General features: G+C 42.0%; 1 protein-coding gene across 4 annotated transcripts in view; it reads left to right on the forward strand.

The window, feature by feature from the left end:
- The window catches only part of LOC138704870 (putative helicase mov-10-B.1), a 109189-nt gene that overhangs the window by 20881 nt on the left and 75713 nt on the right, over positions 1–12595 (forward strand). For all 4 annotated transcript variants that reach the window (XM_069833214.1, XM_069833217.1, XM_069833215.1 and 1 more), the window contains exons 5-6: positions 1350–1527; positions 1619–1749. In XM_069833214.1, coding sequence (XP_069689315.1) covers positions 1350–1527; positions 1619–1749 — 309 coding nt within the window. The remainder of the gene's footprint in view (positions 1–1349; positions 1528–1618; positions 1750–12595) is intronic.

Raw genomic sequence — 12595 nt, forward strand, 5'->3', positions numbered from 1 at the left:
TTTAGATGTCAACGTCTCAGGTTCAATTCCTCGTTACTCCTTTTCACTTTATTGTGGTTCAAGATAGTATAATATAATAATACAAAAAGAAAAACTAATACCAGTATTATGCAACTGGATTTTTCCAAACCTAATATTAAATTTATGTTATTTATATCGCTAAAGAACGATTACAATATAAATAACTTGAATATTATTTATACAGTCTCACTAAAGAACGATAACAGAATATAAATGATAAATATCGGTTAGTTTAATTAATATATTGCGAAAGAACAATAACAATATAAATAACTTGAATATTGTTTTATAATGCTAATGAAGGAAAACAGAATATAAATGATAACTTGAATATCATTTAAATCGCTAAAGAACGATAACAATATAAAAAACGTGAATATTATTCATATCGGAATTTCGCAGATTTATTACAGATGTATTTAAGAAATTGTAGAAGAATAGTAATTAGTAACAGTGTCCTATTTATTCTTCTTGGAGCCAAATTTGTAACTTTTAAAAGTGTGGTTATTATGTTGAAGTGTATGTGTTGTAACGGATGCTTGATTTGTTATGTATGTGAGTCAGTTATGTGATGCTTGATGTCGTCGCAATGTCGTAATTATGGTTTGATTGTGTGACTATTGTGTATTAATTTATGATGTATGGTACGGAAAGCTGCATATTTGTGTTATAGAAGTGTTACTTATGTGTGTTGTTAATGTTTTTGTATGTTACAAATTGATACCTGATATTTGTTTTGCAATCGCAATGCCTAATTTACGGATTGTTTATGTTTTGTTTACATCGCGTAAGCTAATTTAATTTTCTTTTCCATTTCTCTTTATGCTTATCTTTTTTTGTATAAAACTATAGCCCTAACATACATATGTAAAATACGGCTAACCCCCATTGGAAATACAATAATAATTATTATTCATATCGTTATAATACGATAACAGAATACAAATGATGACCTGAATTTTGTTCATATCTCTAAAGAACGATAACAAAATATAAATAACGTGATATCCATCAAGAACGATAACTGGATATAAATGATAATTTGAATATCATTTACATCGCTAAAGAAAGATTAAAAAATAAAATGAAAACTTGAAGAAGGCCCGAACCCACGACCTTTGAATCATTAAACAAGCGCTCTACCGCTGGTCTACGAGGTGTAGATTTGGAACACTTTCATAGTTCCGGAACTGCTTGTACAAGCACATGCATCGTGTAACATCGCCGCGACCCGAAGTGGACTTTGAAAATATTCGCTGTTCACGAGTGCGGCCACTTTTTTTTTTGACAGCTGTACATAATAATTAAATCAGTGTTTTTGGCCTTAGGTGAAACCTGAAAGAAAGGAAGTTGTGTATACATTTCAAGTGAAGAACAGTGGTGGCAGAAGAAACCAATCTGTTATGTTGAAACGTTTAATGTTGTTGCATCCGTATGAAGCATTCCAAATAACAGATCCTTTAAATATATCTGACAATTTCAATTGCATGGCCAGGTTGCATCCAGGTATGACAAATATTTCACATATATTTGCAGAGTGAAAATATATTATTCTAAATATTTTTACTGAGTGTTTTTTCTCTCTCTTTTATTACAGGAAGTTCTTACAAAGTTACAGTCATCTTTACAAATAGTGGTGCTACTGCTGGAACATACGGCGTACCAGTTTGTTTCACATTTGCTCATTCAGAAGAAAGCAGAAAAGAGTTTGACATAATTCGGATGATGGTGAGTTTACTTCTATGACTAGTTCGTTGTTGTTGTGATGTTGGTGATGGTTATAGGCAGCTTATTCTTTGATTCATACTACCAACTCCATGATTATTCTGTATGGATGGATTATTACTGCAGATGAAAATTAAATATGGTTCACTGGCATAGATACTCAACATGGTAAATGACCATGACTTAAGAATCGTACTATACAGATGGATTAAATAGCGTTCAAATAGTCATTGAAATATAATGTACATAACACACACAGTTCATACCAACCACCATTAAAATATATTTTTATTGTTATTGTTTGCTAATACTCAAGAACTCTTCCAGTTTCATAAAAAATATAATATCTCGATATTTCATTATCTGAGATGATAGGACAGCTATGACTCTGTTAATTGCTGGGCGAATGAGTAGATGGTGCCATTCATTTCCATTTTTGTAACACATTAGGTCTTGAAATCTAAGTTCTGTCCTCAGTCAGGAGGTAAAGCAACCTTTAGGACTGTGAAACAGCTATCCGTGTCTGTGTCTGAGAGTGTCTGTAAACGAGAGTTAAATTTATCATTATTTTTATATTATTTCAGTTGGGACATAAAAATCTGTCCGTATATGAGGAGTGTCCGTATCTTGTGGGTGTCTGTAAGGAGAGGTTTCACTGAAGAATGTATCCAAGAAAATTTTTGCAGGCAAAGGGAAGATATGGGAGAAGATAGATGAACTGGCAGCAGAACTAAACATAAAGAGTATAAAGAAGTGGCTGCAAGATTCCGATTGGTATTGGGGATAGCAGTTCTGCCCATCACCTCCATAAGATAGGCATTACCAGACTAACAGTTGTGCCTTAGGCAATGACCCAGATGAAGTTATGGACAGTCAATATCTCCTGCACTGCGCAACCCTAAACTAAGAAGCACAAGCCAAGAATCCCACAAGCTTGTACTGGGAGACCAGAGAGAAAATGACTTAATTATCAGTCTCAGCCATTGGAAAATGTACGAGGTCGGACAATAAAGTAATGGGACTGTTTTAAAAAAAAGCACTTCTACTTACATTTTTAACGAACTACAATGTGTTCACCTTCAAAGTACTTCCCTTGAGACAGCACGCACTTATTCCAACATTGCTGCCACTGCTGCTAGCAGCTGTGACAGCATTCTTTTGAGACACTGTTTAATGCCTTGGTTACGGCCTTTTGGACATCGTCTGTTGTTTAAAAATGACCTCCTTTCCCTTTGGAAATAATAATAAGTCACATGGAGCGAGGCCGGGTGAATATGAGGCTGCAGCAATGTTGAAACAGATCAGCAGTACCATTTCTCCGTTTATCTCACTGTTGCCCAGTGAGATTTTTTGGAACGTTTTTTACAAAACATTTTTTCATGCACAGGCCTTCTGTTAGAATGAGGTGAACAATATCCCGATTCATATTCAATTCTTGTGCTATCACTTTGGCTGTTAATCGCCTATCAGTTCATACAACTTTACATATCCTGGCAATGTTGTCATCTGTCCGTGCAATTGTTGGTGTTCATCTTCAACGTTGCTTATGCCATCGGAAATCTTGTGCTCTTGACATCACTTCATTTCCAAAAATCTGCTGAAGTTATCAATACGTTGTGGCATTTTCACAGAGTTTCATACAAGCACGATATTGTGCAATTTCATTGTATTGACGAGGAGCAAACACACAGATTCATTAATCAAGCAGTTACTCCACATTTACAGCTTGCAGGGTGGTGCCAGTTGGAATCAGGTGCAGGGAAGACCACGGTCAAACATATCTCTGGTAGGAGACTGCAGAGTTGCCTCATCAGGTGGGAAAAAAATCAGTCTCATTACTTTATTGTCCGACCTCGTATATATGTATTTATTTATTTATTCACACTGCAAATGGATAAACACCCAGTGGCAGTGGTAACTAATTACACTCATAATATAATTACAGTTAATAATAATCTGATATCATCCTGTCAAGTAGTAGTCCTAAAAGAACTGTTACGGCCTAAGAAGATGATTTTCATGGAGTGTTCCAGAGAGAGTTTTTCATTTGAACGATATTTTATTATTGTCTTAGATTGGGTGAGTCCATTCTCAAGACATGCTCCTTCCAATTCTGCTAGTATCTATATGTGTAATCTAGAACTGGTGATATATTAAGTTCTTGTAACATATCTTAATTTTTCTTCTGGTCCCATTTGGTGTAGCCAGCTGTTCAGCACATGAATCTTATCTCAAATGCTTTTAGTCTGCTTTCACATCTTTTCCTGAGAGTCCACACTTCGCTTCCATAACAGAGGACTGGTCTTGCCATTATTTTATACAGGGTGTTTAAAAAATACGGGGCATAATTTCAGGTATGTATTTCCCACATGTAGACAATCAAAATAGTTCATTACAACATGTGTCCAGAAATGCTTCATTTCCGAGTTATGGCCTTCACAACATTGAAATTCACCGGAACGTTTTTCTTTCCGCAGGTTGTTGTCATTACAGAAGATGTTCAAAATGTCCACCTCCTGCTTGAATACAGACCTCACATCGATGTCTCATTGACCTGCGAACACGATCCCAAACTCCAGGAGTATTGCGTATGTCCTCAGAACATGCCACAATTCGATTCCGAAGGGATTCCAAATCAGGCACTGGAGACGAATAAACCAATGATTTTAAATGGCCCCACAAGTAGAAATCGAGAGGGTTCAGACCAGTTGAGCGTGGAGGCCAAGCAATTGGGCCACCTCTACCTATCCATCGATCAGGAAACCTTCGATCCAAGTCCTGGCGAGCCGTACGACTGAAGTGTGCAGGAGCGCCATCATGCAAGAAGTGAATGTGTTGACGATTGATCAGTGGAGTGTCTTCTAAAACATGAGGTATGGTGTTTTCCAGGAAGTTTGTGTACGCCTGCCCCGTAAGTCTGTTTACAAGTACATGGGGTCCAACTAATCGATCACCAATGATACTGGCCCACATGTTGAGGGAGAACCGCACCTGGTGATGAGATGGAACAGTTGCACGTGGGTTTTCATACGCCCATACATGCTGATTGTGGAAATTTGTTATGCCATCTCGTGTGAACTGTGTTTCATCTGTAAATAATACTAAGGCAGGAAAGTTCGGATTTACACCACACTGCTGCAAGAACCACTGACAGAACCTAACTCATGCAGGGTAATCTGCTGGTGACAGGGCCTGTACACGTTGCAAATGATAAGGATACAATTGATACTCTTTCAACAGTCTCCAGACAGTCGTATGAGGAATATTGACTTGCAACACTACCCTTCGTGTGCTGATAGGAGGAGTCATGTTCACAGCCTCCAGAATCTCCTCCTGTACTTCTGGAGTTGTAGATCTTGGTCGTCCCCTTCCCAAACCAGGAGAGTTAAATTTTCCATACTCGCACAGACGGTAATGGAGACGTACAAATGTCTTCTGATCTGGACATTGTCGCTGTGGGTACTTCTCCTGGTACAAATGATGAGCCAGCGCAGCATTGCCGTCCGCCTTACCGTACATGAAGTGTATCTCTGCCAGCTCTTGATTTGAATACATGTCGCACAGTCTAACGCCTACACAACACTGAATGTAACCTTCGCCTCGGAATGAACTGTCAGAGTGCCCTCTTAATGTCTCCTTTGACGGCAACGACCTGCGGAAAGAAAAACGTTCCGGTGAATTTCAATGTTGTGAAGGCCATAACTCGGAAATAAAGCATTTCCGGACACATGTTGTAATGAACTGTTTTGATTGTCTACATGTGGGGAATACATACCTGAAATTATGCTCCGTATTTTTGAAACACCCTGTATAGACGAATATACGATTTTTGAACTAACAATGGTTTCAGAACTTTGTTAATGATGCCCATGGATTTTTTTTAATTTCAAAATTTTCTCTGGTCTTTATATATTTTCAAGAAAAGATACTTTATATCCTAAATAAATAATCATGTTGAGCCGTTCTAAGAGTTTATTATTGGGACAAATTTTGCTTCAATAATCAGACATGGAAACCTAAATTAAAAGAAACATACTAAGTAAAGTACCACTGATTGAGGTTCTAGCTGATATGTACAGTCCCCTAAAAAGAATGAGATGACTCTTGGTGATGCGAAAGTCTAGCTATTATAGCATGATTCATACAATATCGACATAGTCGTGTAGGAAGACATAATGCTCGAGGTGGAATGAAAAAAGAACTGGGATGATTTCCCTCTTTTAATTCATAGACTCAAGTTATGAAAATATACCGTGTGATGTACAGTCTTAGAAAAAAGTTTTGTTTCACAGATACTTTGTAAGTCCCAGAAAGGAGACAGTGCGCATGATCAGAGAACGAGCTACCTGGTTCACAAGAGAACGACTAGTTGAGGTAATAAAATTAGTTTTGATTCATTGTATGTCTGATCATGTGCACTGCCTCTTTTCTGGGACATAAAGTATCTGTGCAACAGAACTTTTTTCTAAGACTGTATAAAGTATCTGAGCTACAAAACTTTTTTCTAAGACTGTTCAGTCTCTGTTTGATCTAGACCTACAAACATTACAGTAATTTAAATAGCACGCGATAAAATAGAGTCACACATGAATTACATACTAAATAGTACTAAGAAATAACAGAATGGTTTTAAGCAACTGGGATGCCATCCCGCTACATTTCACCACACCTCAAGTCCTGGGAAGACATTTATCTGGCCGTGCATGCATATTTTCACCCTATTCCAAAGTCACACCAGTCAAAATGTTATCAGTTGTATGTGCTTTTCTGGTGTAGGTCCCTGATTACATCCGTGATATCTTATGTTTTATGAAATTATGGAAGGAACTATGTACAAAAAGTCTCTTGCAAAGGGAAAAGATAATGTTTATGAAATGTCAAATATAGAGCTGTGATAAAACAAGGACCATGAGAAAGATAACAAGGACCACGATAAGGATCACTACAGGAACTAGGACCATGTGGTTCATCATCCTATAACATGTAGGCTGGCTTAAGATGGTCAGTGCTGACAGTTAACTTGCCTCTAGGAGTTCGGATGTCGAAATCCTCGTCAGTATGTCTTACTACTTGTTACGGACGATCATAAATTGGTTGCAATGGTTTTTAGTTGCATCATGTCTCAAAAATGCATTAGATGTTTTCATCAGGTCCTTGTGAATGAATGTTCTCAAGGAATGATGACTCTCTTGTCCTGATTTAAAAGCTCGACTAATAAAAGAATTTCAGGAATCAGAGAGGTGAAAACTTTTTATTCTTCAGTGATGCAATCACGTAAAATTTCTCTATCTTCAGGGTTACCACCACAGTAGAAACAAGTAATATGAACCAACTGTATGTAGGAATATATTGAAATAATACAACATAATATTATTTGAACCTCGGGGTCTATTCCGCCATTAAACTTCGCAACTTTGCAACATTTCAATTTTTATTTTTCAATTTTTGAAAAGTGAAAAGTCTCTGTTCTTCCAAAAATTTGAGACTGCTTTGCACTTTTCATTTCATTCTGCAAAGTCTTTGCATATTAGTAGTAATTGCAACCCTTTGCAAATTAAGACATACGAATAATAAATTATTCTGTAGATGAAATGGATAAACTACTTCTTGTTCTTGGTTCTAAAATAGACCCAATTCTTTGAAGAACATAATCTGCTTGAGTTGACATAATTCGAAAACATTCACAGAATTGAGATAAATGTAGGTTATGGAGATTTATCCTGCTTTTATATGCTCTTTTTTGGGGTCAGGGTGGGGGAGGTTCATCACTTGAATCACTTGATAGTACATTTTCTCTTATCAGATTTCTTCTCTAAAGTATTTTGAATCAATGTAGATATATACTGAATATAATTAATTTAATCTTAATGGCAAAGAGACTTGGTTCTTTGAAAAAAATACCATTTACATTTCAGCATATGACTTTGTACTTTTCAAAATTACTGTAATGGTGGATCAAAAGTAATATATTTTTTAAACATTTCCTCTACTTTTCCTTTTCATTTTTCTCTTTGCGAACCTGTTTTGAAAAATGATAGTGGAACAGAAACTGCAATGAAAGGTGCAAACTGCAAAGTAAACAGTTGAAAAGTTCAGTGGTGGAATAGGCCCCTGGATTATATTTTAATATTTCTAGTGAAAGAATGTTTCATTGCCAACTGTCTAATCAGCCAACGTATTTGTTGCTGGGCCTTTTCTTTTATCGCAGTTCTTTTCAGTGAAATACATTTAAAAACAACACAGGAAATATTTCATCATTATCAATCTGAAGTCTGTGTTAAATAACACTAATAGTGCTTTCTTATGCTGCATTGAAAAATGAAGTATTAGAAATATAATGTTTCCAAATGTGAATCAGAGTAGCTACTTTGCAAGAAACTAAATGCAGTTCACAAATATACAGTGTTGTAAGAGTTGCTTTCTGTTATAACTTATTTAAATATATTGTAACTTTTAATTCAAACAATAATGTAACTTTTATTTGTCACAACAATAATAACTTTTTATAATTTAATTTAAACACTCCCATCAACAATGGGATTTCCACTCCACACAGCAACACAGTATTCGTTATTGCACTCCACAGACGATAATGACAATTCACTTGGATTATTGAAAACAACAATGTACTGCTAATCTCAACTAATGTTCACAAAGCACTATTTACAAAACAAAACTGTCAGTTCTCAGTTCGTTTGCCTTGGCTAGTTATTCTAGCTCATTCACTCAAGTTCACAGTATCTCGAACCCAGGACTTGCGTCAGCCTACTGAACTTCGAACTCAGGTCCCCCAACTGCGGTCCACTGCACTCGAACCAAAAGCACCGGATACGCCACACTGGCCAGGACACTCCCACAGTTGCGGACACACTCAAGTTGAACTCCGGTCTCAAAGCTGGCATCACTGCTACACAGGACTGACTGGCTTGCTGACCAAAAACTGAACTGGTTCCTCTTCGCGTCTCCTATTTATCACTAAACCATAGTTTCGAGAAATTACGATTTCGAGTGTCTTCCACCTGTTTCTGCACGATTCTGTTCGGGAGGTTTCGTCTCCCCCCCCTTCACCTCGCACAGCGAAGCAGCCACAGCTTTGCGTCCCCCTTTGCCTCGCGCCGCAGTGTACCTCCCCTAGCCCTCTCGGCATGCAGACGTTCCCCTTACGTCCGTCCCTGCCAGTTTGCGCTGCTGCAGCCTCGATCCTTCCACGCGCCCTGCCCTCTGTGGGACGCGTGATCGAATCTCGACGTGGCTGTCACATTGCTCCCTCTTTAGGATAGCTGTCCCGGACAGTCCCTTGGTAGGCCGCTAGTCGGTCCAGATGCACCACCATCATCTTCCCTCAGGGTTGTCGCTGGTTGCGTTACACCACGTCATTGATCCGGGTCACCATGCGGTATGGTCCATCCCAGGCACGCTGCAGCTTAGGTGATTTCCCTTTGGTCCTGGTAGGTCGATACAGCCACACCAGGTCGCCCTCTGGAATCCTGCAGAGTTGGTTAATCTGTTGTAGCGCACTTTCATCCTGTCGCTGGCCATCTTGAGATGCTCTCTAGCCAGTTGGTGGACTCCATTCAACTTCTCGGTCAGTTCTGCCACGTAGTCAGTCTCTGGCTGGTTGGCGCTGGGTGGCGTGCCAAACAGGGCAGGCGCAGCTCTCTCCCGAAGACCGTGTTTGCCAGTGTCATCCCTGTTGTATCATGGACCGAAGTTCTGTAGGCCAAGAGGAACAGTGGGACTCTGGCATCCCAGTCTCGCTGATGGTTGGACACTACCTTCCACAAGTGCTCTTCCACGGTTTTGATGTAGCGTTCCACCATGCCATCGGACTGTGAGTGGAGGGGAGTGGTCCTGGTTTTATGCACCCCCAGACACTCAAACAATTCTCCCATCAGGTTGGATTCGAAGTTGCGCCCCTGATCGCTATGCAATTCCCGGGGCACCCCGAATCGGCAGACGATGTTGTCAAGTAGTGCGTCTGCCACCGTCGAAGCCTCTTGGTTGGGAATCGCGTACACCTCTGGCCATTTTGTGAAGTAATCCATGGCTACTAGCAGATAGCGGTTCCCTCGATCCTTGGCCGGAAATGGTCCAGCAACGTCGATGGCGATTCTCTCAAAAGGAGCTCCCACGTTGTACTGCTGCATGGCTCCCCTGCTGCGTGTCCTTGGTCCGCGACTGGCTGCACATGTATCGCACCTTCAGCACCATTGTTCCGTGTCGGTTCTCTGAAGCAGCCAGTAGAACCTCTGTCTTAACTTGTCCAGCATCTTGTTGGCTCCCAGGTGGCCTCCAGTCACGCCAGCATGAGTCTCCTCCAGCACTTCCTTCACCTTGCTCCTGGGCAGGACAAGTTGTTCTATGCAAGTTCTTCCATCGGCTGACTCCCAAATCCTCTTCAGGATACCGTCCTTGACAGTGAAGGATCCCCCTCTGGGCCCAGTAGCTCTTGTAAGTGCTGCTACAGTTGGCGATATCGGCCCACACAGGTCTCTGGCTGGACTCCGCATCACGCATGAGCTATCCAATGTTTGGGTCCTCCAGCTATTCCCTCCTTATGGCGGTGTTATCCCATCCTGGGCTCGGCTGGACGGCAATTGCTCGGACTGCGTGGGAGCCATCTTGCTCTTCTACTTTCAGGCAGTGTTTGCAGCCATCCGGGCACGGGCGTCGTGATAAGGCATCAGCGTTGGAATGTTTCTTCCCTTGGTGGTGTTCGGAGGTGAAGTTGTACTCCTGCAGTCGTGGAACCCAACGGGCGGTCTGCCCCTCCAGATTCTTGAAGCCCAATAGCCAGGTGAGTGCAGAATGGTCTGTCCTCAGATGGAATTCCTGGCCATACAAATATTTGTGGAAATGCTTCAGGGCTTCCACAATGGCAAGAAGTTCTCTATGTGTCACACAGTAGTTTCTCTCAGCCTTGGATAGTGTTCGGCTGAAGTAGGCAATCACCCTCTATTGCCTGTCCTGTTTCTGAGAGAGTACTTCGCCGATGCCTACGTTGCTAGCGTCCGTGTCGAGCGTGAACTTTCTTCCAGGGATGGGGTATCCCAGTACAGGAGCAGTGTAGAGCGCCTCTTTCAGTGACTGGAAGGATGACTCCGCCTCGTCCGTGCATTGGAATTGTCGTTTCTTCTCGGTCAGCTGGGTTAGAGGCTTAGCGATGTTGGCATACCCAGCTACGAACCTTCTGTAATAAGTGCAGAGGTCGAGAAAGCGGCGCAACTCCTGTTTGTCCCTCGGTCTCGGCCATCCTCTGACGGTTTGTAGCTTCTCCGGGTCGGTGGCCACTCTGTTGGTCCCTACTATGTGCCCCAGGTAGCCGACCTTCTTCTGGAACAGATGACATTTCTTCGGGTTCAACTTCAGCCTGGCTTGTCGCAGTCTCTCGAACACTTTCCTCATGTTCGACAGTTGTTCGCCGAAGGTCTTGCCGACCACGATGACGTCATCAAGGTACAGCAGACAGGTGTCGTATGTCAGGCCTCTCATTACGGACTCCATTAGTCCCTGGAATGTAGCCGGGGCATTGCAGAGGCCAAACGGCATAATGGTGAACTGCTATAGTCCCTGGTCTGTAGAGAATGCCGTTTTCTCCTTGTCCTCAGGATGTAGCGCCACCTGCCAGTATCCTGACTTGAGATCCAACGTTGAGAACCACTCTACTCTTGCCAAGGTGTCTAAGGTGTCATCAATTCGTGGAAGGGGAAAGCAGTCCTTCTTGGTGACGTCATTCAGTCTTCTATAGTCCATGCAGAAATGCAGGTTCCCATTCCTCTTCTTCACCAGAAGCACAGGTGATGAACAAGGGCTGTCGGATTCCTCGATGACCCCTCTTGCTTTCATGCCCTCAAGCTGGTTGTCAATCTCCCTCTGTTTAGCTAGAGGGACACGTCGAGGAGGTTGTCTGATTGGGCGAGCATTTCCGGTGTCGATGCGGTGCTGAACTTTCTCCGTTCTCCCATAGTCATTCTCAGACAGGCTGAAGACGTCCTGAAATTCTGTCAATAGATCGTGGACTTGTCTTCTTTCTCCTTTGCTTAAATTCTCCGCCGTTTCTCGAGCCAGCTCTTTTAGTGATGGGTCTATATCTGGACGTGGTCGGCGACACTCCTCGTTATCTTCCAGAGACGTCACAGACACTACCGGCTCGACGCTATGTAGTACAGTTCCACAAGGCACCTCCTTGTCCCGACTGGTGACATTCAGGACCCTCACTGGTACCACCTTCTGGTTCGGGAGTAGGGATCTGGCCACATAAACCCCATCTATTGGAGTTGTTTGCAAATCAAGGAGCAGGTTTCTCTTAGGCTATCCGTCCAGTCTTGCCATCACCACCATCTCGCAGCCTGCTGGGATTGTCACTTGATTCTCCAAGGTGAGTCTGCTGGCCATGGGTTGGTCTTCGACGTCCCTCAGGAATACTTCATCCTGACCAAAACGGAGATATGGCGCTGGACGTCCACCGTTGCATCGAAGATCCGCATGGCATCGAGTCCCAGGATGACGTCTTCAGTGATGTTGGCGACGAACACCCAAATCTCCAGTCTCCTCTTTCCCAAGGTCAAATCGAGGAAAACCTCTTTCTGGATGGGCAGGCTCTCGTCTGAAGCAGTACGTAGCTCATATCGGCGCAGAGGCATCCTCCCAGGTAGGCCACACACGACTTCCGGTCTGGCGATAGTGAACAACGCCCCGGTGTTTACCAGTACTCTGCATGGGCGGCCTTTTATCCATCCGTCAGCAATCATCCCATCGTCGCATCTTCTATTAACCGTCTTCAAGATCAGCCGAGGGGATGGTGATGACGGCGCCGATGTGCTCCTCCTCGCATCGGCCCCTTTCAGTT

The sequence above is a fragment of the Periplaneta americana genome, chromosome 8 (assembly GCF_040183065.1).
Source record: "Periplaneta americana isolate PAMFEO1 chromosome 8, P.americana_PAMFEO1_priV1, whole genome shotgun sequence".
Lineage (NCBI taxonomy): Eukaryota > Metazoa > Arthropoda > Insecta > Blattodea > Blattidae > Periplaneta > Periplaneta americana.